The sequence below is a fragment of the Apteryx mantelli genome, chromosome 1 (genome assembly GCF_036417845.1).
Source record: "Apteryx mantelli isolate bAptMan1 chromosome 1, bAptMan1.hap1, whole genome shotgun sequence".
NCBI lineage: Eukaryota > Metazoa > Chordata > Aves > Apterygiformes > Apterygidae > Apteryx > Apteryx mantelli.
Window position 1 is genome coordinate 74,948,409 of NC_089978.1, and position 26,309 is coordinate 74,974,717.

At 38.3% G+C, this 26,309-nt stretch overlaps 1 protein-coding gene across 2 annotated transcripts in view; it reads right to left on the reverse strand.

Moving 5' to 3' along the window:
- Window positions 1-6,420: 6,420 nt before the first annotated feature.
- The window catches only part of SEPTIN10 (septin 10), a 29,413-nt gene continuing 9,524 nt past the window's right edge, over window positions 6,421-26,309 (reverse strand). Inside the window, exons 5-11 of one of the 2 annotated variants that reach the window (XM_067295306.1) lie at window positions 21,507-21,668; window positions 19,080-19,176; window positions 18,351-18,519; window positions 11,464-11,596; window positions 8,609-8,796; window positions 8,301-8,374; window positions 6,421-7,430 (exon numbers count right to left, since the gene is read on the reverse strand). In XM_067295306.1, the coding sequence (XP_067151407.1) occupies window positions 7,393-7,430; window positions 8,301-8,374; window positions 8,609-8,796; window positions 11,464-11,596; window positions 18,351-18,519; window positions 19,080-19,176; window positions 21,507-21,668 (861 nt within the window). In that variant the 3' untranslated portion in view covers window positions 6,421-7,392. The remainder of the gene's footprint in view (window positions 7,431-8,300; window positions 8,375-8,608; window positions 8,797-11,463; window positions 11,597-18,350; window positions 18,520-19,079; window positions 19,177-21,506; window positions 21,669-26,309) is intronic. The other variant, XM_067295314.1, reaches the window with a different exon arrangement.

Genomic DNA, 26,309 nt, shown 5'->3' on the forward strand with positions numbered 1-26,309 from the left:
ACAGTTCACCTCTCCTCATCTACATTTTCTTGAAAGGCCAGGCATCCCTCAAACCTACAGTTTTAAGACTTTTGGAGAGCTCTAGGAGCATGTTGCAGTTCTCATTCAGTCAGCGGTGCTAACACAAACCAGACACCGCTTCCACCAGAGTGGCTTTCTGTTAGTGACAGGTCTGACCACAGCAGACTTTCAGACAGGCTGCTTGCCATTTTTAGTACTTCTGACCTTAATTTCATACCAAACAGGAAATATTTCTTTTTCCCAACACATCAGCCTCACTGATGCACCTGCAGTGTCCCAAGCCACATAGGACACCAGGCTGTTCTCAAAAAATGAAGTTAATACTTCTGCATGGATGTTTTGTTTTTCTGTCAGAGGGCAGTGAATCCACTGCTTCAGCTGTTACATCCTGAGATAGGGTATTTGTCTTAGAGTTTTTTTATAATATTTTAAAAGCTGTAAATCGTTTAAAGAAACACATAGGATTGTAAGGTTTTTTTAACACCCTGTCCAGCAAATTTCAAAACATGGCTTCTAGCAATGAGCACACTAGCCTATAATTCTTTTATTTGCATACTTATACTGGCAGCAGTCTCAGCCAACTGTTTGCAGCAATTGCTAATTTACAGCTTGTATGCAGTATCTTTCTTTATTGATACAATAATCGCTGCCAATATACAAACTGCATTATATCATCCACTAAAACTCTTCAGGAATGCTCCTGACCTCACAGAAAAAGTACCACTTATTCGAAACATATTACTGGCATAATAGCACTTACTGGGGAAATCTGCTGTTTCATCTACCATAATTACATTTCACTTTCCAGGAATACTATCAGCAGTGCCCTCAGGATTTTATGATCTGTAGTTTCCATGACCATATTTTGAATGACTGGATTTATAAACCGAGTCTTTTCCAACCCCATCTGAATATTAGGATAATATTTCTTTGTATGCCAAGATAAGTACTGTGCAGTCTTTTAATTAAGATTTTCCTCTTTTCTTCAAAGATAACTGAAAAACATTGATGTTGCTGGTAATCTTTAAAACATGGCTCCCTGAGTTGCAGCGTCCCAAAGAGCAAAGGTGCATCTCACATTTGTCCTAAGGGTTTTTTCAGGTAGCGAATGGAGGCTACACACAGCTCTGCCTGGCACAGATTAAGGAGGGAGACGAATGTCTTTCCTTTTGTAGCCTTTCCTCCCCCTGCCTACGGTGCCCCCAGGATGGCCATGCCACTGTGGGATGCAGTCAGGCACCAGACTCGGAGTCTTCTCTTCTGCAATGTGTATATGAATTTTGTCTTTCTTGTCTGCATGCTCATGGTAAGAAAAAGGAAAAGAAAGGAAAGAAAAGGAAAAGGGAAAGGAAGACGAAAAGGAAAACGAAAACAAAAAGGAAAACAAAAAGAGTTTGTGTCTAGATACCATCCATTCAGCTGGACAGCAGCTCAGCCTCTGCCAAAGCGGGGCCAGTGGGGTCAGGGCTGAGCCTGAGGTTAGAGGAAGGCTGGGAGCCGGCCAGGGCTGCGCAAGCCAGCGCCAGCCCCAGAGCCAGGCTGCAAGGACACGCCGGCTTCCTGGGAAGGGAAGCTTGGGATGGAGTCCAATGAAAGGGTTTTCCTCTTTTTTTGTTTTTTTGTCCTGCTGACTCCAGAGGCTCCCAGCAGTCACATGTAAACACCTGCTCTCCCAAACAGCAGCTCCATTCGGCAACCTAAGGAAATCCTGCTCTGTGAGAAACCATAGGAAATATATACTTCTCGCTTTCCTGAACAGTTTCAGTGTGCAAGGAATTTTAAGCCCAGCTCCCCATTCCACCTGATTTGGAGCAGAGATTTGAATTTAGCTCTCACCTTTCAGCCAATGGTCCTGTCCACAAGACTAGGGAATTTTTGAGGTAGGTCTTCCTCATCTCCTGCTAAATCCTTTCATTTAGTGTAAGCAATTGCATCCATACTGGAGCAATGAGTAAAATTTGACATTTACTCAAAATTGTTAGTTTTTTTCTTTACAGATCACTGCATACTTTATACAAAATAGATCACCTCCCACAAAAGCTTCTCTGTTTTATTAGAAGCAATCAATCAAAACAACAGCAGGTTTGGGAATTATGTACAAGTTTGGGGGACAACAAGCCAGTGCTTAGTACCAGCAAAGGATGTCAGCCCAAGTATGCCTTCCACTGCAGATTTTCTGTGTGATCATAACTACATTTTAAAAGTCATGATGGATTTACTTGGGTGTCTCATTCTCATTGAGTGGGTGCAAATAAAAAAAGCTAATTATGTTTAAAAATCTGAGTCCTATCCATGGTCTCATCTTTCATCTGTAAATACTAATAACATCTTCCCATTTTTTAATATATTTTGTGAGAATAAATATATTGAAGATTGAGAAGCAGTCAGAAAATACAGTAACAGGCCTAAGAGATTTTTTTCTATAAAAAGCTAATGTGAGCAAAAAAAACCTACTATAAACTCCAAAGACAAAACAAATACTCAGATCTCAAATATCATCAGGAGATGGCAATGAAATTATTTCTCACATATATGTATTTGCATTGTGTGCATTTGTAATTCTTATATTTTCAGGGGTAGAGTATGATTTGAGCTTTGGGCAGAGCTTAGGTGTCATTCATCTATTGTGAACACAGCCATAAAACAGCATCTCTATTTTGTATTTCTCGTGTTCCTAGGTGGCAGGGAATAAGAATTTTTCACTGGAGTTTGTAAGTCATATGAGTCTTTAATAGAACAACAGGTAGGCTACCAAATATTACAGAAAAGCTTATGATGAGTTCTGCATGTCTCATCTCTCTGGGCTGCTTGCACACCCCATTTGGTTCTGCCAAAATGCACTACCATCATCATACTTCCCCACATAAGTAAAAGGACCAAGTACCTTCACACTGCCAAAACCCAAAGATCACAGACCCAATTCCTTAAGAGCTGAAGACTGCCTTAATAATATTTCTATTTTAAAATACATACCTGTTTCTGAGCCATCTCGATAGTCTTGTATCACCCTGCCAGAGTTTTATCTGAGAAGCAAGAAATTTGGAGTTCCCTCTCACCCCCAACAATATAAGTTGAAATTCTTGCAGCCACACAAGAGCACTGCCTTGCCAAAGTCAAAATAAACAACATCCACTGCTCTCCCCTCATCCATCAGGCTAGTTATTTTGTCATAGAGAGCTATCAGGTTGGTCAAGCATGATTTCCCCTGTGTAAATCCACACTGACTACCCTCAGCACCTTCTTGTCTTTCATGTGTTTGGAAATGGCTTCCAGGATTATTGACTCCATCACCTTCCCGGGGACTGAGGTGAGGCTGACCTTCATAGAGTTACCCAGATCTTCCCTCTCGCCCTTCTTGAGGATTGAAATGATATTGGCTTTCTTCCAGTCCTCAGGAACCTCCCTTGATCACCATAACCTTTCAAAGATAACTGGCAGTGGCTTCACGGTGACATTGGCCACCATCTATCTCTCAGCACTTGTGGGTGCATCCCATCAGGTCCCACGGACTTGTGTATGTCCAGTTTAAGCGTTCCCTAACCCAACCCTCCTCTACCAAACATAAATATTCCTTGCTCCAGACTATCTCACTGGTCTCAGGGACCTGGAATTCCTGAAGGCAAATCTTACCAGTGAAGACCAAAGTGAATGCTTTAAGCACCTCAGCCTTTTCTGTGTCCTTTGTCACCATGCTCTCCATCCCATTCAGGCACGAGTCCTTATTTTTCCTAGCTTTCCTTTTGCTGCTGCTACACCTGTAGAAACCTTTCTTTTTGCCCTTCACAGCCCTCACAGATTCAATTCCAGATGGGCTTTGGCTTTTCTAATCCCACCCCCACACTCTTGTACAGTGTCTCCCTATTCCTCCCTGGGCACCTGTCCCTGCTTCTACCTCTTGTACACTTCCTTTTTATGTCCAAGTTTTGTCAGGAGCTCCATGTCCATCCATGTAGGCCTCCTACCATCTTTATCATCTTCATCGTAAAGCAGCAGTTCTCAGGGTGGTTTGTTTTTGTTTTTTTCCTTAACTCCTGGTAAAAATTGAGGGGGTGTAGAGGCACAAGCAGGGGGATAAAGCAAATAGGGAACAGTTGATCACTATTCCTCAAAGGAAGAGCATTCAAACAGCCACTGAAATTACCAGGTCACAGTTTTAAAGTAGCAAATTAATATATTTGTTTTTCAAGATATATAATTAGATTATGGTTCTCAGCACTAGCATTGTTAAGTTTGTGTTCTATTACTGGTGTGAATGACTTTTACTGACTGGGTCCCAAAAGAACTGCACTGGAGATCAAGGAGCAGAACTCAACCACCCCAGCCCTTAGTTCAGTGCTTACTTACTTCTCTAGTTAGATAAAATAGAGGTCATAAAAAAGCACAGTATCAAAAAAGAACAGTTACAGGATTAAAAAACAGACTAGAAAATGGTTACTTTTACTACCTTATCCCTCTCTAGTTAAGCACATTCTTACTCACATAATTTGCTAGTCATAGCTGACAAAAGTGAAAGCAACGTCTTTTGAGCGCACCCTAGTGAAAACATTGTTGAAGTCCTTTTTGGTTTAAAACCCTGAAAGTGTCTATACATATCTATCGCTGTTTTGCTGCTTTGGTGCTAAGGTCCAGATTAAAATAAAAAAAAAGAATTACTAAAGAAACAAAATCCTGTTTAGATAGTTTACTTGTCTTTGAATTACATTACTTTTTGAAGTGATTCACTGAATGTGAATTACGTAAGTCTTCTAAAAGGTCTTGAAAATCAGTCATTTTTCTATTGAGTACTTTCTTTTCTGCATAGAGATGTTGCTACTGTATTGGAAACGGTTCTTGTTTCCATTAAGGAGCAATGAACCACTTAAGACCAGAACATATTTCATTTTTAAAGTCTGGTACGTTCTCTACCCAATTTCACAATGCAACTGTAAATACGGTTCTGTTGCCAAACGTATGGGCAAAAAAATACAATACTGTCAACAGTAGGAGATTAAGATAAAAATATTAATGCACCCTGGCTGTGCCTTCTCATGGCAACATTATTTAAAGGCACAGTCACAATGAATATACAAAATATAATATGGAAAGTATCCTAAGGAAAGAATCTAAAAGGCAATTGCTTCAGACTTTTAAAGGCCCAGAGTAATAACCTGCATGGTAGCCACTGCAGAAGGTAACATAAGAACAAAAATAAGATGTTCATAAATTGTCTTGAAACCATTTTATCTGCAGAATAAATCTCTCAGAAATGTTCAGCTAAAAAGCACATAGCTAAGAAACTACAGTGAGGCATACAAACTTTGATTTAAAACCACTATTAATTCTTAGTCTTCAGGAGATATTGTTAATTGTTCCTTCGTAATTCTTGGAACTCCATCTTACAGCTGGGTTGTGATGTGCACTTGCACGCTCAGCTAGTATTGGGGGGGGGAATAATTTTACAAAATAATTACAGAAATTCTCATAGCTACAGACAACTCTCCACTGCTTGAATGAGTATCAGGATAAAAAGAAAAACCCGCTGTCTCTCCCAAGTCATTCTGTGCTACAACTGAACTAACAAACTCCCTTTAATCATTACCTGTTCCAAAAGCCCTACACAGCTACCTGCATCAGCTTTGTTCTGCTGCTGCGTTCTGCAGGGCCAGTGTGGACCCCAGGCTAAAACATACAGCTGGACATAAGCCAGTTCTGACCAAGCCATGTGGTATTTATACCATACTATTCACTGCTCCAGCTGTGAAAGCACAGCACACCCTCCAGTGCTGACCAGGTGCAGAGCTGTAACCATCTCAAGCTTTTTCCCTGGCAAAGTGGCCCCACTATATCCAGCTAAGTCTGTCTCTTGATGTGGTTTAGTAACGATCATGAAAAGCTGTGCTTGAGCTAGTGTCAAGGGCTGGGGTAACCTACCTGTGGATAACCGAGTGCTGACAGCACACATGCTTGTTTCCAATCAAACAAATGCAAATGGCCAAGTCAGTGGTACAAAGCCAAACCAAAAATCCAGTCTTGCGTTAAGCAACGTTTCACTCAGAAAGGAGCAATCAGACAACAACCACTGAGCCTGAACCTGGCCAATATTCTTCTCGCGAAAGAAGAAAATGTCAGCCAAATGCTGGCTGCATACACCGACTAAATGGGTGTCCACACTTAACCTTTCCCTCCTCTGTCAACCATCCTCAAGTCAGTTGTTGAACTGACTGAATTGGCAGTTTATAATCCTTTCCTGGTCAGTGAAGGGTTTGTATATCTTATTGTATATTCCTTCTCATTGCAACGGAATGGAAGAATAACAATCTTGTATTTATATGCATCCCTGTGTGAATAAAATTGAAAAATCCTGGTAATAATTACAGTGACATGACAAGTCATATTGCCTTTCTGGCACAGTATGCACTATCATCTATTTTTTTTAAATCATCAAAACACTTAAGAGGTTTTAAACAGATAACAGACATTTATGTTTTCTAGTTTAACGTGAATGCTTGCTCTGTTTTTAATAGTAAGGGAAGGAAAGGAGGAAGAACAACAGAAACACTTAAGCAAAACCAATGTGTTTTATTTCTCCCGAGTTAATATTCTATTTAAAAGTAGTCATACAAAACAAATTCAGAGAATTGCAGAATTTTATAGAATGTTTCCAATTAGTTATTATAATTACTAGAAATATAGAGACTACTTTAAACTTGCTTTAACCTGAAGCTCTTGAAGTTAATACTTTTTGTAAAGTTTAGCCTCTTGCTGTGACTGCAAAGTCACAAGCATTAAGTTACAGATACTTTCCAAACTAAGTTAGTAATGTCAGATAAACTAGCATGTAACACAGCAGCACTGCAAAAACATCTGATAACTTTTGATTAGAAAGATTATATCCAAAAATTAGGACAGTGCTTTTTTATAAGCTTATAAATAAATACTTGTCAGCAAAAATCAGTAAGTCGCTGAATTATGTCAACAGTTGTATTAAATATTATTTAGTAGATTAACATACCATATCATATAAAAATAACTCTTTAGAAAGGTTATATTAGATATATTCACTGAATATTTCTGTACTACAGCATTCATATTATGAGTGAAACAGTTTATGGCATGGACATTTTCTTTCATACAATGCATAAAAATTGAATGCAACTTGGTCACATGTATGTAAAGCAAGTGCATAACAAGGCATCTGCACAATAGAAAGTCCATGAAGACATATTACCGTGACAGTAATCACAGCACCATATGCATACAGATCATACTTAAAAATTCTTCTCTTGTAGCCTGCAGTGATAAGAGACATTTTCCAAATTCTTTCAGTAAAAACCAGCAACTCCTTTGCCTTCAAAAGCACACTCTGAATCATAGCTTCCTTGAGAGAAATTATCAACGTTTGCTTCTTCTATCATCAGTATTACGTAAAGCTGCAAGTGAAAAACAAACATATGAACTATAATATACTCTGAAGAAATAAAGCTAAATCAGAGGAAACAAATCTAAAAATCTGCTGAACTTGAAGGTCATTGTACTATGACTCTCATTACCAAGAATTCCACTTTCACATGTGAACCTTGAAAAAGGAGTCTAGGAAAAAGGAACTTAGCAGCATTACTTGAAATGCAACAAGTTTTGGCAAAGCCACAAAACAGGCTGCTAGTATACACCCAGAAAAAGTCAAATCTGACTTCCTGACTTTTGTGAAATATGTGCACCTGTGTAGCTTCTAAATTTTTTCTTATCTAGCAGTTATGCATAATTTATGCATCAAAAATCTGCTTTCAATTGCAGTAAGATATTAATCAACAAAATGTTGTTATCTGCAGTAAAGCTGTAATCTACCAAGAAGGGAAAATAATTTTTTTGCTTCTTTTCTTGTTTTCTTTACTTTTTTGACTTTTCTTGTTTTTGTCATTCAACTCAATAACTATATAGGAAGAAAATGGGCATTTTATTCTGGAGACTACCTTTGAATGTATTTCTAAAGTTTCACAATTAACTAAAGCTTTTCTTTTGTGGGGAAAGAGGAAAAAAGGGTGTGTGGGGGAGAAACATTAGTATTTTCTGAAAGTGAAATGTATGTTATGTTCACTACTCAGTGCAATTTTACAGCCAATTTTACCAATCCCTCTTCTCAAAAATCTGTAATAGGAAGATATAACTATGGTTATGGGACAGCAGCAGATTGCTTCATAAAACTAATATATCCTACATTCAGAAGTTGAGTACTGCATTCAAATACTATATCTGGAATTCCCTGGGTGAGTTTCTCTCCCCCTCTAACTTCTCCCTCTCACTTTGTCCGTGCACATTCACAGTTTGTTCATCTCTGACATCAAAGCACAGGAGTTCAAGTCGAAAACCTTGGTCCCTTCATGGAAAAAGAAAAAAATGCTCATAGAACATATAACAATTTCTCCAAAAGCAAATTTTAGAGCCAGTGATTCAAGCATGATGGTATTTTTTTACATTCTTCTATCCTCTTATCACTTAACGGAATATGAGCACATTTATATCTTTTCTTAAAAGCTACTAAAACTTGTGTTTTAAAAGTGAAACGTGAATTCTTTTTATTGCTACCCTGATGACTAGCATGAGCACTTACTTTTTGCGGTCTTTGTCTTTCTTGAAATTAACAGGTGTAGAAACTAATGCTTGTGTTTGGAGTAATTCAGCAGCAGCTTTCTTCTTAATAAACATAGCCATTTCATCTTCTAGAACTCTTCTGTTTTTCTCTAGTTTCAGTCTCTCTTCTTGATGTAATCGCTTAAGATGTTCAAATTTAGCCTGTATCTGTTGAGAGAAAGCACAGAAACTGCATTTCCAACTAGTTACACAAGGTGGTGATACCACAATATAAAAACACTAAAATTAAAAATAGTAGCAGCTACTGAACTTGTGTTAAAAGTTACATGAAATGGCAGTTCTTTTAAGATGACTAAAAAAGAGCAATTCAGAAAAATGATCATTTATATCAGATCATTCTCATTTTGGATGACAGGCTACTTCACATAAAGTAAGGTTGGAAACCATGGAAAGCACTAAGTGAGTATTAGATTTACTACAGGATATATCTTCATTAGATCAAAAATAAACAGTCCTCTGGAAAAGAAACAGTTACCAACAAAATGATTAAATTAGGACCTGTCAGGCAGAAGTTGCTTCCCTAAAACCAGATGGGCAAGGAACCATCCATTTTTTAGTTACACAGGTATTTATTTTAATATGCTTATTAATTACATGTATATATTAATATGTATATATACAACAAGCCTGGTTTAGGGAATTATTCTTGAGCTCCCAGAAGCTAACTGCTTTTCTGCAAGAATTGTTCTTTGTCTGTTCTTTTGACATATTAATAGATTTTACTCCCAAGCTGTATTTGCATAGTATGCTAAAACTGATCAAGTTGTGCACGATAACCAACAGGTATTCCCTTGCACCCTTCCTCACCTCCCATCTCCCGCCCCCACATACTCTCCTAGCATCTTGCTTCTGCACCTGTGTCACCAGATGAATCAAGGGGCTGATCAGGCTGAAAAAACTGTAACCCTATCAAAATATCCCTGGGTTTCAACCACGTCATATCTCTGACCCACCTAACTACACAAGCCACACTGCTAAGCTATAGCGGTACAAAAATCAGAGATATTTCCTTCTTTTGCAGAGAAGAAACTAAGAAATAACTAAAATTATAAACATAGCAGTACGTCTGCTCTACACAGAAGAGCTGTCTGAGATTTTAAGCGTAAGAGCGTGTGTGTGTGCACGTGTGTGTATTATTTCATGGCAACAATTAATCAGATGCATTGCAAAAACAGGTATACCAATAAAAATATTAAGAGTAGAAACAAGCAGGGTAAACAACTGCACCATTCAGGAGCGGTAAGGCTGTACATTGTACCCACAAGTTTCCTTTAAATGAAGGGAGCAAAATCAATCTTGGATACTACAGAAACTCCCGTTTTTCTTTAGTCTCCATGTACGTACACGTACATCTGGGAGAAGAAACAGCAAGACAGTACATGACAAACGTTCTTTAGAAGTGACTGCATGATCACTTTCCCATATCAGGTATCGGGGGAAGGAAGGGGGGGGAGGAGGAAATCAGGCTAATATCTGTAAATCAGCTGGAACATGCAGAGCTCAAAGAAATCACCTGGTATAAATCACCGAAGGAAGATACCAAAGAGTATCATAGACACTGCATAAAACTCAGCTGAACCTACTCTGAACGTGGCCAAGTATTCTTCCTATTAGATAGCCTCACAGTGACAAGGACTGATGTTATTCTCCACAAACAGCAGAGGAAACTTAACAGATTTAGAAAACCAAGCATTAAGCCTTCTTCATAATTAAAACATGCATCCGAACTCACCTCACAGAACTGTTACAGCTTTGCCGGGAGACTGAGGTACAGAAATGAATGTTAATAAATATATACAGGTTTCCAATTTTAATTAAACCAGTGCTTGAACATAAATATGCATGACCATGATAAAGTCTGGCAGAAAGTAGATGTGAAGATCCTGTTTTGCCAGTCCAGCTTGATAGGACTAAGTCTTTAACAACATATTCAGGAGATGTTGCACATCTCGAAATATTCCAGGTATTTGACATATTTCTTATTAAACATGGATTTAAAAAGTACAATATATTGAGATTTTTCACTGGCTACTAAAACTCTTAGTTATTTGGAAAGAGATAAGATTAAAAAAGTTTAACCTCTCAACACAAAGGCTGCACTTAATATAAAGTAACTGAAGCTGGAGGTCACAGAAAGGTACATGCCCCACTATCATATCCACTCTTGTCTTTCAAGACTGAATCCCTTCTTCACTCTGCAAGTGAGAATAGCGTCAATCTCTTTTGGGATGGAGTGTGAAGGGGGGGAAATCTCGGACAACAGCTATTACAGTGCTTTTTTTTTTTTTTTTTTTTTAACCCTTGCCACAGAGTTTCTCTCTACCTAAGTGCACAAAAAAAATTGCAACTTTATAATCTTAAAATGACTAGGCCATGGTTAGCTGCAATCAATTGCAAAAATGTGATTTTTAGAAGCCCCAGTACATAGTCTATTCTTCCAGCAGCCTACCTCTGAAAAGCACCTACTGTGCTGACACGCCATACCAATGTTCTCAGCCTACTGAGAAAGGAAGACTAAGAAAAACACAACCGTTACATTTATCACTCTCCTGCTACTTCATCTTTCATCCCATCTACCACCTTGTCCCACCTATCCACCAACCCTTTGGACCACAAGCTCCCTCCCTCCAGAGGAGACTACTATTTATTTGCTTGCATCTAGCACTGCATAATCAACCTCCTTTTGACTCTAAGCACTACTGCCATGTAAATATTAGGAAATCATAAATATCAACTAGCTGTGATTCTGCTAAGTGCTCAACTTAAGTGTTCCAGCTCTCAGCGCACAAACTCAAGACAGACAGGAATGCTTACTTCTTGCTCTGCTTCTTTCAATATTGCTTCTTTTTCCTTCACTCTCTGCACAAACACTTGTCTCATCTCCTCCTCCTTCCTCTGCATCTCAATGTAGAACTCATGCCTCTTCGCCTCATAGGCCTCCTGTAGACTGAAGTCCGAAAATGTAAACAAGTCTCCAGCATACTGCTTTGCTCAGTGTGGAAAAGCCAATCTGGGACATTCATTAAACAATTTATATTCATCTGAAATATGCACATCTACAGCTCCCTACATAAAAAGTCATAAACAAACCTAAATAGAAGCAAGGGTCTTACCTTTGTAAATTCTGGTTTAAGTAAACAACCCTGAGTAAAATTATTTAAGCTATCAGCTCCTAGGCAATCTACATTTCAAACTACAGCATTTTAGGAATCTCAGCTTCTAAAATATGGAGTTATAACTTTCTGCCTCCAATATGCATAACTTTTTCCTTTAAGTTACTTGTTAACAAGACACTCAAATTGCCAGAAAAATCCCCATGAATTTCCACATTGCGAAACCCCCGAACTTAAAATAGGATGCTAAAAAAACAAAGTATCTGGAGCATTAACACAACTAACAAATTGATTATTTCTCTATGAAAAAGGAAAGAAAATAACGAGACCTTTAAAATATATACACAACTCCTTACATAATGTCAGAACCTAAACATGGCAGAGCTGCATAAATATATAATAAATACAATTTCCTAAATATTCTAATATCCAAAAGATAGGGTTACTTTCCAACATGCATCAAAAACCTCAAGACTGCTTGTTTCTTTCTGAATCCCCTCTCACAAAAGCTAATGTACTCTATACTTACCATATTTATATTTGAAACTATATAGATGTAAATTAGTTTAGGTCATTGAGCCAACATCTGACAACAGAACAGAACAGCAAGTAATTAAAAAATTTCTTTTCTTTTAAGTCTATGCCTCTGTTCACATTTCTTTTTTAAAAAGTTACTCTACTATACATTCCAATATGCAAGGCAATTGTTTTCCTCCAAAAAACAGATACTGGAAATTGAAGAACTTCTTTCATATCAAAGCTACCTAGCAAATGGAAAGATATTGGTAATTTATTCAAATACTTATTATTGCTGCTACCACTACCACCACAGTGCTGGCAGAAAAAGCTCTGCTTCTCTTTCTTACTAGTCATTTCTCTCTTCACAGAAAAAGGAATGCAGGTTGCACACAGATGTACCTCATACACCAAAGAACACATTACCTTTAGAAAGCATACCCCTCAGAGAGACGAGTTTTTCCAACAAAACATTTACCATACAGCTTTTTTTTTTTTTTTTTTTTTTTTTTTTTAAGTCAGAAGCTTCCACAAGAACAGAATTGGTGGATCAGAGCTACTCCAATAGTTATAATTTAGAAAAACATAGGAATCCATCCAATATCTTGCAGGAAATAAGGCTTACAAAAGGATCAAGATAAAGGTAGTGTTCACCCTCTATTCTGGGGCTATTTCCAGGTCCCATTCTTCTCTTTACCATTTCCTGGATGCTGACTAGCCATCCTCTCTCAGCTATCACCCCTTCTCAGCTACCTCGTGCCTTCCACTCTGATGTAAAAAATATGTATCAAATATTTAAAATTGTTTTGTATTTTAAATATAGTCAAATAATTTAAAATGGAAGTTTAAATATCTTATGAACATACATACATACATACACACACACACACCCCTCTACACATATACTTTTGTAGCAATTTTTAAAGTCTCATCTTTAACTGTTTCTATTAAAAGTAAGTTTATAAATGGAAAAAGTTATGGAACAGGGTATCTAAAAACTTAATGATTTAGGTAAACAGTAAGCTGAAACTTCTCTCTCTCTTTTGTATTTAAGACTAGAAAGTTTCCCAACCCTAAAGTTACTTATTTTTATTCAAAATAAAATCTAAAGAGAGAGAGAGAAGAATCATCTTAAAATTTCATGTGCAAACTTAAAAATTTGCAAGATTTCAAGGTCAGAGCCCCTTTCCTACCCTATCTTATTTGAGCAATACATCTTTCTATCAGCTGTGAACTAACTTAGGTCAAGCCTGAAATTATAGCTACCAAGTGAAACGAGGGTATGGTTTTCACACAGGTATGGTAATTCACACTATCTTTAAGTTTAGACAGCATATGTATAACAGCAAAACTGTAGCACAGGCTTTTCAAGTACTAGTAATCTCAACTATACACACTTTCAGACCCTGTGTCTGCTAACATGCTGACTCAGGGACAATAAAGCTGCTAAAGCCAATGCTAGACTAAGCTAACATACTGCAATCATTCACGCTTCATTTCATTATGTGGACACCTTCAGACTCAAACTAAGCTAGTTTATCAGGTAAAGTAACAAAGGGGCTGTTTTGAAATTAATATCAGATTAACCTTTCAGACACTGGATTTACAAAGTAATCGGACTACATGTATAAAGAAAAATGGTGGTTTTTTTAATCTCCCCTCCCCAGCACTGAAATGTTTTGAAAATCAGGAGGACAAAATTTCCCCTTTTATGTTTGCATATCAGCAACATAATGATCTGAAGAATCTTCCATTTTAAAGGGGGGAGGGGGGAGTTAATAGTTAATAGTTCATGAGAATTTACGCCGACACTATCCTTTCAACATAACTGCAAACAGTAAAAGGCTTCTTACTTTACCCAAGACTGGTTTTACTGCTCTTCATACAGTACATTACAAAAAACAAGTTTACAGGTACTCTCACTCTTCTGCATTGGACCCCTAGAATTTTATACTCCACACAACTCCATTTGCAAAATTAAAAAGTTGAAAGATGGTTATTTAAATAAATTTACTCTTACAGAGGTTCTGAAGTAAAGGAGGGAAGGGATTCTGAAGAAAGCGTACACCTTACTAATCTATTACATACCTCATAACAGCACTATCACCTACTTTCTACAGAAGCATAGCTGTGACATACAGTTTTTCTATCTGTGTAAGACTTAGGACATGGAAGCCTAAAAACAAAGATGCAAATCAAACAAGTTCTGTTCATAAATAAAAACCCTGGTTTAAGTGAATTCAACTCGCAGAGGAAGACAATGTTGCATATTTTGTGCAATTTGGTTTGCACCATTAGAATTTGACAAGACAGATATTTGAACAACATTTTACAGTCTGTTCACTTAAATAAAAAAATCTGAAAATTACACATAGAACTTTTTGCATAACGTTTCAACATTACTTAAGGTATATCAGATTTAAAAAAAAAAAAGTATAAGTTAACCAGTGACAAGTATTTTTAGCACAGTTCACAGTTCCTTGACTCAGTGGCCTTCCAAAGTTGCTATATAGCAACGCTTAGGATGCGGCAGATCCAAATAGTTACCATTTTCCCAGTAAAGACTTGGAAAAGAGGCATTCTGGATGGGGTTCAGTCTTACCATAAGGAAGTTAAAATATTTAGCTCAAATGCAAAGGTCAACACTTGGTCAAATGAACTCCATTCCTAAAGCAACTTGTTAAGGAAAAGTCTAATACTCTTAGATATAGTAGTTTCCTTTCTCAGAAAGGGCAGCTACAGTTATATCAACCTTCCTCTACATGCGAGCTTACTGATGTTCCTGAATCCTTCCTGTTTTTCCCTCATCATCCTGTATACAGACTGAAAAATAAGTATGTTTTTTCCAGAGAACTATAAGGTCTGAATACCCCAGTTTCAGGGAGAACTAAAGCATAGAGTGATTGCTCCAGTTTGGTGCATTCTGTACCATTTCAAGTAATTGAGAAGTTTATGATGAGCAAATCATAATTGCGAATACAGAAAAATAACTAGAGAATGATTAACATCAGAGAATCCGAATGAACAAGTATACACATAAATATTAATCTTTGTCTATTTTCAACAGACCCTGGTCCTTCAGTTTTCTTCTTCCAAAGGAAGGACAATCCCTTCAGTAACAGAGCTTAGATTCACAGAATCACAGAATCACAGAATCACTGAGGTTGGAAGGGACCTCTGGAGATCATCTAGTCCAACCCCCCTGCTCAGCAGGGTCACCTAGAGCACATTGCACAGGATTGCATCCGGGTGCGTTTTGAATATCTCCAGAGAAGGAGACTCCACCACCTCTCTGGGCAACCTATTCCAGTGCTCTGTCACCCTCACAGTGAAAAAGTTTTTCCTCATGTTAAGATGGAAGTGTCTGTGTTTCAGTTTGTGCCCGTTGCCTCGCGTCCTGTCGCTCGGCACCACTGAAAAGAGTCTGGTCCCATCCTCTCGACACCCTCCCTTCAGATACTTGTACACGTTGATAAGATCTCCTCTCAGCCTTCTCTTCTCCAAGCTAAACAGGCCAAGCTCTCTCAGCCTTTCCTCAGAAGAGAGATGCTCCAGTCCCCTAATCATCTTTGTAGCCCTTCACTGGACTCACTCCAGTAGCGCCACATCCCTCTTGTACTGGGGAGCCCAGAACTGGACACAGTACTCCAGATGTGGCCTCACCAGGGCTGAGGAGAGGGGGAGAATCACCTCCCTCGACCTGCTGGCAACACTCTTCCTGATGCACCCCAGGATACCATTGGCCTTCTTGGCCACAAGGGCACATTGCTGCCTCATGCTTAACTTGGTGTCCACCAGCACTCCCAGGTCCTTCTCCGCAGAGCTGCTTTCCAGCAGGTCAACCCCCAACCTCTACTGGTGCATGGGGTTATTCCTCCCCAGGTGCAGGACCCTGCACTTGCCTTTGCTGAACTTCATGAGGTTCCTCTCTGCCCACCTCTCCAGCCTGTCCAAGTCTCTTTGAACGGCAGCACAGCCCTCTGGTGTATCAGCCACTCCTCCCAGTTTTGTATCGTCAGCAAACTTGCTGAGGGTGCACTCTGTGCCTTCATCCAGGTCATTGATGAAGAAGTTGAACAAGACTGGACCCAGTACTGACCCCTGGGGGACACCGCTAGCTACAGGCCTCCAACTAGACTCTGTGCCACTGATCACAACTCTCTGAGCTCTGCCATTCAGCCAGTTCTCAATCCACCTCACTGTCCACTCATCTAACCCAAAAAAAAAGGACTTTCAAAATGTCCTACTGCAAAGCAGTAATAATCCTCTCCTCCCTTGCAAACATCTAAACTTACTAGGCATACACACACACACACACACACACACAGAGAGAAGTTTGTTTGGCTTGATGCCCTCCTGATGCCTAGATTTTTGTTTTCATCTACGCCCCAAATTTTCCCATTCTGAACATCTCAGCAATCATCTCTTGCTGAGATTGGCTTGAATCTAGGAATTTTACAACCTCTCCATCCAAGACTCCTAATAGACCTAATTGAACCATTAATAATCCAGGACTAGACCATCCACAAAAAAGAGGTCTACCTCTGCACTGTAACATACTGCATAAAACGCACAAACCATCCTCCGAAATATTCTGCTATCCACTAACTTCATTTTGTAAAATCTGCAGTAACATGCTTTCCAAACCTATTGCTGATTGGCTGCTTGAAACCCAAATTATAACTACATGACTAAGTTTAGCCTTAGACAGTATTCCATTTATCCCCTTAAGCACCAAATGACAGATTCTTAATTTTTAAAAGGGCTTATCACATATAATTTTTTAATCTGATATGGCATTTGGTCACATGCAATCCTTAATACCTTCTGGAATACCCCACTACATGACATAACATGACTTCTTTTCACAGAAAAAGGTTTGTATATCGTTTTTGCAAGGTGTATGAATGAGATTCATTATGTTCATAACTGCCCGTGAATTTAAATTATGCTTATTATTATTCCATTATCCAATTTAACTATATAGTTGTCTGATAAAATCCCAATATAAACAAGGTGTCCTGGAAGCAACAGAATTAATAGCCTAAATTCCTGTGGATGACATTTTACGTTCTGGTAGTCTTCTCTCAAAGAACGTAATACCCAAAGTCCTGCCTATATCTTTACACCTTTCTAACTGTACAATTAGTGTCCCTCCCTACTTCCTAAATATTCCTAACTATTGGGGAGTATCCTCATGGACCTCCCAAGCGCAGTAGCCTTAGGTCCTTCCAAGTCATTCATGACCCTCTCACCCTACTGCAATACCCCCAAGCTCCCAAGTGTTAAGAGACAGTACTTGCTTCATTCAGAGGTATGGATTTGCTGACAGTTGATACATATTGACTGTCCTGTTCTAACAGGTAAAACAGCCGCAAAGGTAGTTGGAAGAGGGGGAAGGAGATTACAGAATTGGAAATAAAAGAGTAAAGAAACCAGACACAAACAGTAAATATCTCTTGCAGAAAGCAGCTTTATTACCTGAAACAATCAAGTGTCTCTATGCCTTTCCTTAACTTGCCTTTGCAATCCTCTATTAACTTTCTCTACAGTCTAAAAAGACACTTCTTGATCTGAAAAGTCTAGCTAGACATTTGTTATCACGGTAGACAAGGTGGCAAGTTAACAGTGTAATCAATGATTTTGTAAAAGGGTTTGCTTCAGATCCTTCTGAACTTTGACTCCAATCATTCCATTGTTCAGAATCAGATATTAGTAAGAGAAAAAGTAAAAACAGCAAGTTAATATGCAATGAAAGTTATTTAAAAGGCATAAAGTGTATGTTTCTGAAGAAAATAGATATTCTCTGTGATGAAAATTAAAATCCTTAGCTTTATTATAAAACAGTAATATTTCAGAAATATAACTAGTTTGTATAACCTTTAAAAGCAATGCTCTTATACCCCATATACTGGTCCATCAAGATAAGTGAATGAGTAGGAATATACTTACTCTGATACAAAAACAATTCCTTCTCCCCTGTTCTACGTATGAACTTTACTCTGTGTTGATATAGGCAAACATGAATTGAATGGATACTGACAGCCAGCACTGCACATGGAAGTCCCTTACCTGACTGGTTTGTTCTCAGGGCCAGTGTCTCTGAAGCCCATCTCCTCCAGTCTGCAGCGTCTGTACAGCTCATAATGTTGTGCATGAGTCTGTTCTCTTAAGTCTTCCATATTTGTGCAAATAAGCATCTCACGAAGCTTTACAAAGTCACAGTGGTTCTCATCTTCCACTAATCAGTTAAAAGCAGATTTGATTATTATATACAAGTAGCAAAATTGTCGAAATGTATTTTAAACAGCACTGGGTTTCTTTTATTTTGTTAACTGATTATACTTCCCGCATAAGCTATTCCTTTGTTTATTTTTTAATCATATTTCATCACAATTTCTAATGTACACATCCAAGCACTAACTGGAAGTACTGGTGAGCATGACCCAGTACTTCATGATTTCCTGTCTGAGTTGAACGATAAACTTTTTTTTTTTCCACTTTTGCATTCTGACAATGAAAAATCTTTAAAATTTACTACTGCTAGAGCTACTTCTACAATATTAACCCACCCAAATATTACATATACCATCTCACAGCTTGATTCCAAGGATGTGTTGATGAAGCTAGCAGTTACTGCATACCTCAAATACTAATTGTTAAATTCTTTCAACTGTTGATGCAAAATACAATCAATATGGCATGAGTGGCTAATATAAGCCATCCTTTTCAGTTTTGGTGAATTTTATATTTTAACAAAAAAGTTCATTCTCACAAAAATACCTTTGAGAATTCATTTACCTTGCACAATGCCCCAAGGGTACTGACGAGCTTTCACCATTTTGTTTTCAACTTTCACCTCTTCTGTACTTCCTACTACAGCAAATGGTAAATGTCCCTGTAAGAGTCACACCCATACAGTTTTATCTCTTAGCATTTTTACGTAAGAATGGCAAAGCAAACGGTTGAAAAACTGGGGGAAAAGAAAAATATCTTTTCAGGAAAATCCAAAAGGTTGTAGCCATAAAACAGTTTCAAACTGGGGGGGGGGGGGTTAATCTAAATAGATCAGTAGCTAATCAAGCTACTGATACAGAAGTCAAACTACAATACAAAATTGGGAGGAGTGGTTGATACAGCAAATGGTTGTGCTGCCATTCAGAGGGACCTTGACAGGCTGGAGAAATGGGCTGACAGGAACCTCACGAAGTTCAGCAAAGGGAAATGCCAAGTCCTGCACCCTGGGAGGAATAATCCCGTGCTCCAGTACAGGCTGGGGGCCAACCAGCTGGAAATCAGCTTTGCAGAAAAGGCCCTGGCTGTCCTGGTAGACAACAGGTTGAACAAGAGCCAGCACTGTGCCATTGTGGCAAAGGCAGCCAACAGCATCCAGGGCTGCATTAGGAAGAGTGTCATCAGCAGGTGGAGGGAGGTGATCCTTCCCCTCTACTCAGCCCTGGTGAGGCCACATCTAGAGTGCTGGGTCCAGTTCTGGGCTCCCCAGTACAGAAGACACATGGTCACACTGGAGCAAACCCAGCAAAGGGCCACAAGATAATTAAGGAATTGGAATATCTGAAATATGAGAAGAGGCTGAGAGGTCTGGGGCTGTTTAGCCTGGAGAACAGAAGGCTTGGGAGGGTGTGTGTGTGTGGGGGGAAGGTATCTGTGTATAAATACCTGATGGGGGGAGTAAAAAACACAGAGCCAGACTGTTCTCAGTGGTGCCCAGTGACAACAAGAGGCAACAGGCACAAATTGAAATACAGGAAATTCCATTTAAACATAAGAAGAACTTTTTACTGTGAGGGTGATCAAACACTGGAACAGGTTGCCCAGAGAGGCTGCTGAGTCTCCATCCTTGGAGATGTTCAAAACCTGACTGGACATGGTCCTGGGCAACCTGCTCTAGTTGGCCCTGCTTGAGCAGGGGGCTTGAACTAGATGATCTCCAGAGGTGCTTCCAACCTCAACTATTCCGTGACTCTGTGAAGTCCCAGCCTGTCAAGACACTAAGGAAATTCTGAGGCTTAAGCAGAAGATCAGAAACATACTCCTGCTTTTCAAAGCTTAGTACAATTATCACTGAGCGCATCAGGAAACAGAGTTTGAAAAGGGTGCTCATCATGCTCTAAATGGAAAAGGCCAGTAAATAAAGTCTCTCTAGAACACATCCCTCTAATTTACATGTAACCAAAGCTTACGTTACCAGTAATAGTCATGACACAATCACAGGCTTGAACCCCAGATATTGTTACTGTTATGGGCACTGCCAAGTGGCCAGAAATACAGCCTGGGTATTGACTGTCTGACCCACAACTGCTGCCCCCCCCCCCCCCAAAAAAAATATATATACACACACACACACACACTATTAACTGGAAAAGAAATTATTAGAATAACATGAAATTGGCCAAGTTGCAGGGGAAAAAAGAAAAAAAACCCCAACATTTCCTCACAGTAAAAGGATCTGCTACTGAATGACAGACTACCCATTCTGATCCCTGGCACAAGTGACAGACGTTGGAATTGCAGATCCATGCACCTCGGCATACCAGTTCCTTCTCCCTACTTTGAAACTTAAGATAAGAACACATGCACATGAACAGCAAATTCAAACAGAGTGCTCAAAACAAAGGAGACTAGCTTCACAAGTCTAGTTTCAGCTGACAGATAACTGCTGAGAGAATCTGGAAGCACAACAGTTTAAAAAAAAAGTCAGAATTCTATCTGACTTTTTATCCCCAAAGAAAATTTGGAAGGAAAGTAATAAATAAAAAGGAAACAGCGGATGGAAAAAAGACTTGCCATCATTAAAAAAAAAAACAAAAAAAAAACAGAAAAACAGAGAAATGAGGGACTTGAGTATCTTCCCTAACAGATGTAAGGTAGTATTCACTGACAAAAAGAGCAAAGCCAATCTGTCTGTCTGTGTTAGGAATCCTGAGTGGGATCCTTTTTACTTTTCTGTTGTTAGGCAGGGAAAAAAAGAAAAGCTTCCTACAACAAGTGGGATCAACAGCAGAGGGATAGGAAGATTTGTGAAGGAGAAAACACAAGAAAAAATGAGTTTTTCCTCAAGCATAAGGAGAGATAAAAATAAACATGTAGCTTGTTACAAATACAAAACCATAAGCCTCAAAATAATCGTGAAAGAGCAGACATGAAACACAGCAATAGGGATGGTGCTTTAGAACAAAAATATTAATGCTATAGCCATTTACTTACATTCATGATGGCATTAATTTCAGAAACGGTTTCATCATCAGTTGGAAACTGGTATATCTGGACACCATTACTAACCAATTCACTCATGAGTTTGACCTTGAACTTCTGTAGCTCAGTTTTAGAAACGCTGTCTGCTTTGCCTATAATTGGTATAATGTTCACCTATTAATGATGGAAATATATGAAATGTGTAAGGCTTCAATTTTGAGATAACAGCTTTTATACATTAAAATTTTTGGTAATAAGCTCTTTAAAACTTCCCCATCAATTGATAACTGATTGGTTTCATAAGCAACCAAAGAAAGCTTCACACACCATGCAAGATCTATTCACTGGCATCATTTAACAAAGCAACACCACACTATTTAATGAACTCGCTCAAAATTAATTGATTTGGAGAAAAGAATAAGGAAGGAGGTCTCACACAGCGCGTACTCAAAGAAAAGAGCAGCAGCACCTATTTGCTAACTAAATGCCAAAAAAGGCTATTTTTAACAGGTTTATAAATATTTACTTCATAGAGTTGGGGGATGTAGTTCAGGCCTTAAATGAAAATCAACCATTTAAATACACAAACAAAAGGAAGCTGACAGTACCAAACTCGGCCAACCCCAGTACCTCTTTCTTGGGTTCCTTTCAGCTATAACAACATCTTGTTCATCTCACCACTCTTACCCACAGCTCTTCTTCCTAGACACTAATGCAGCAGTGTGTTTCACAAGTATCTGCTGGCAACAGAGGGATGATGAAGACTCAAGAATCTTCCTTACCAGTTTTTACACTAATTATTCAGAATTCAAATTCAATCCTACTAACGTAAGTTGCCAACAGTTATGACAATAACCTGATGTTTTTAATAATACTTTGGCATCTACTACCTTCCTATCATCACTCCAAAATACACATTTTTCATAACATGATACAAAGAATTAATGTCCAAATATTTTAGCAGCTTGAACACCACAAACAATTCTTCCAGATTTCAGGAGACAGTTTTTCCAGAGTTCCTTGATGATAAATGCAAAAAGGGGAAAAAAAACAAAACAAAACCCACCACATGCACATTCTGTTTATTCTTCTGAATATTCTGTCTAAACATAAAATCCTGATCATGGAATCTCATTAACTGATTTTTTTTTTTTTAAGCAAATGCAACATGAAAAGTCTTCTCAAAACACTAAACCATGTCACAAGAGAAAAAAGAAAATAGTAACAATAGACACTAAGTCACTCAAAGAAACAAACTTCTTGGAAAGGTAACTACTTATGCTGACAAATATTTGCAAGGAAGATCATAGCCTATGGTTGCAGAAAAATTCTCTCAAATTCAGTAACATTAAAATGAAACAACTTTTTCTTTCTTTCTTTTTTTTTTTTTTTTTTTGATTAGAAGCATCTCATCCTCACATTCCCTTTATTTTACCCACTCCTATGGCTTTTTCCTCTCTAATTTCCTCCAGTGCAAATACCTTACATACAATTAAAAAACCCAATCCAGACAACTGGATTATAAGATTTAGCAAGTTTTTAAAGTATGCTTTCCATCTGTATTAAACAAAACGTCCAAAAGAAGAGAAGCATACCAACCCTAAAAAATGACTTCTAAGACTACCTGATTACAGTCCTTAATTATGCAGCATATGCAGCCTAAGTACATATGTGGTAAAATACAGAAAATCAGATAAAATGCTAGAATTTCTTTTGATGACTGAGTTAATTTAGGACTATAACACCAACCTAATATAACTATGAAAAATTCACAGCTTCATTCAAATTAGCTGAGGTACAACAGACAAGTAACAAAAGAGAAGCAAAATCACCACAAGCTGTGATTATAGCTGTCAAGACTGATGTTAAACCACAACTGTTGTATTAAAATCTAAAAGCAATACTCCTCTGGCTTTAGAAGCAAAAGTTATATCTTTGCTTAATCTTTTAAACAACATTTATTTCTGCTTGCAACATCTAAGGTTTTCTTGAAAACTAGTATCTCAGTACTTCCATCCAAGAGCAACATTAATTGTAAGCATACATTTGTATCAACAAGAGACTTCAACCTGCTTTGGATCACATGGAGATGCAGCAACACTGCAAGAGAGGCCCAGGAACCTTTCTGCAGGATTCCAGGTCAGGTGTCCACACACCCAGCCCCTCCCTGTGCCCCAGGGCCCAGTGCTCACTCCTTGGCCGCGGAAAGCGGCCAACTCTTCCCAGCCTCATCCCCAGCTACTGATTTTCACTACTACAAAACTGAATTTTGCTACAAAACTACAGGCCATGATTACATAATCATTTAAACCCCATTAAAAAATAAATAAAAAAATCTACTCTTGCAACAAAAGCAACAGCCCTGTCCTTCTCTTTCTCCTTCCCCACAGCTGCTCTTTTCCAGGTAGAACTGAATCTGCGCAGCAGCATAGGGAGACAGATTATTTGATCAGTTCCCTAACCAAGCAAAAATCTTAAGGTTTCAGTTTAAAACAGTTCCCATATTGAGGGAACTGGTTGCCCAAAACACTTAAACACGCACAAAAGGAAGAAGCAGCTGAGACTGCCTCATTCAGTAGCAATGCAGAATCATGTTTCATTAAAATGACCATATAAAAATCACCAAGATAAACCTTAAACTTTATCCATGCACATTATTTCACTGTTTGCAGCATCAAGTGATTTACCCAAATAAAGCCCTCTGATCATCCTTCTGTCTGAAATGTAACATATCATTATTTTTTCCCATGATTATAAACCATATTATTACTCTAAATTAAGGTTTTCATGTAACACCTTACAGTACAGCATAAGAAGGCAGCAGATGTTTTAGCATTAGAGAAGGAAAAATATATATACTTGGAATTATTCCTGGTTCATATCTTGTAGGCTGATTTAAGTATATTTGTAGGCATCTGTGTGTTAAGATTTGCACTGAACTCTAACATACATAATCTTCTGGTTGACTAATGTTTTGGTGGCATGATTCCCTCCAAATTCCCCATTTCCATGCAGTAAGTCTGTACAGATCAGGACAAGAATTTCCAAAGACTATCCATGAAGAAGAAAATCCAAAACCCCACAAGATACACTCACGTAATTTCCTGACTTCATAGTCATCTCTACATAATTCTGCAACAGTGACTCAAAAATACAGGTATGTTACTTGAATAGTTACTAGTTCACAGCAAGAAAGCACACAGAAGCAGATTCCCTTAATCTCTGAAAACTGCCTGATCTCTACTGATCTAGTCCTAAGCAAAACTACAGGACTTTCCAATGTCTGAAAGTTAGACACCAAGTTTTTAGCTAGTCATTAAATTTATAAGCAATGGAAAAAAAAAAAAGAGCTGCCCTCAGATATGTCTGTTTTTCTCCAACAATTAAAAACAGAATATAGGATGAACCCATCCTATTCCAAGCATCCTCTTCACCTCTGATCTGTGTAATCTGGCCTTGTTTTGTAGCAAATAGACATAACAAATGCCTAACAGTATATACTGCAGCTGACTTAGGAAGTAGGAACTGAGGACAGCTTCTGATGTAGATTTATACACTCGATATAAGCTTATTGCTGTATCACCTCCACTCAGTGAATTAGCCAAGGAACTTTCACATCCTGGGAACTGCCACTAGGAGAACACAGTACTTAAAGCATCACAGACACATTCCATAATGAGACAGAAACCAAATTAGAGCAAATATATATACACACATTTTTTGTATACATATATCTTTCTGTAGTAAGATCAGAAAGTAGAATCCACTGCCAATGGATACCACGGCAAAGTTATATGCCATTTATGTTCTTTCTGAGCCAAAGCAAAGCCCAAAATATTTACAGTAGGTGGCTAGAACCTAAAATTCCACAAAGCAGAATTATTTTTATCCTGATGAAAAGACATTTCTCAGGATGCTGGGACTCACAGACCTATTTATTCCTCTTTTGGAAGAGACACGCTGCTCTTAAGGGAGTTCAGTCTTCACTAAAAGGATAGCACAACCAAGAAACCAGTTTTGTGGTTTAATGCAACCTCCAGCTTCACAGCTCAATTGGAGTAGAACAATACGCTCCAAGAGACTGGCCCATGCTCTAATATCAGTGTTCTTCAGCTGTCAGTGCATATTGCACAGTAGTTTCACAAATGTTTTAGGCTGGCATAAACCAGCATCACAGCTGAAAGAAACAATCCTACTCTCCCCTACCTGCCTCCTCCTCTTGCCCCCACTCTGTGCTATTGGGAAAGATCAGAATATGGAACTGGTTAAAGTTGTGCCACCCTGCACAAATTCATCAACGAGCACATTCAGTATTTTTGTAATTTTGTTTATCAATCACAAAGCTGGAATAAATGGCTGATTTGACCCTCCTCTTGAAGAAAAATCTCATGAACAAGGAAAGGCAGAGAGGAAAACTTAGCAGAAGAGGCTCCATTAAAGCACAAAGGGAATGGCAACATATTTACAGGAAAGAGATACGTTGAAGTTTTCAAATTTCTCAAAATTTTAACAAATAAAAAACAAATGACATAGGAGTCCTTAAAATGGGTTAAACATTTAGCTTCATTCACTTCACATAACCTTGTTTTAGGAAGAAAGCTAAGAATTTGGAAAGTGCAGGTAATTACACTGAAAACTACTATTTTAAAGCTTTCAAAACAAATCAAGATGTGAAGTATAGAACACTAATTCAGCCTATCTTAGAGAAAGCCACACTGGGAGAATTTTTTTCTTCACGGCACTTGCCTCTTCAGTTACTACAATAAACTTCTTCATAGTGCTACAAAACTGTTTCACATGCCAGCAAATCCTCCT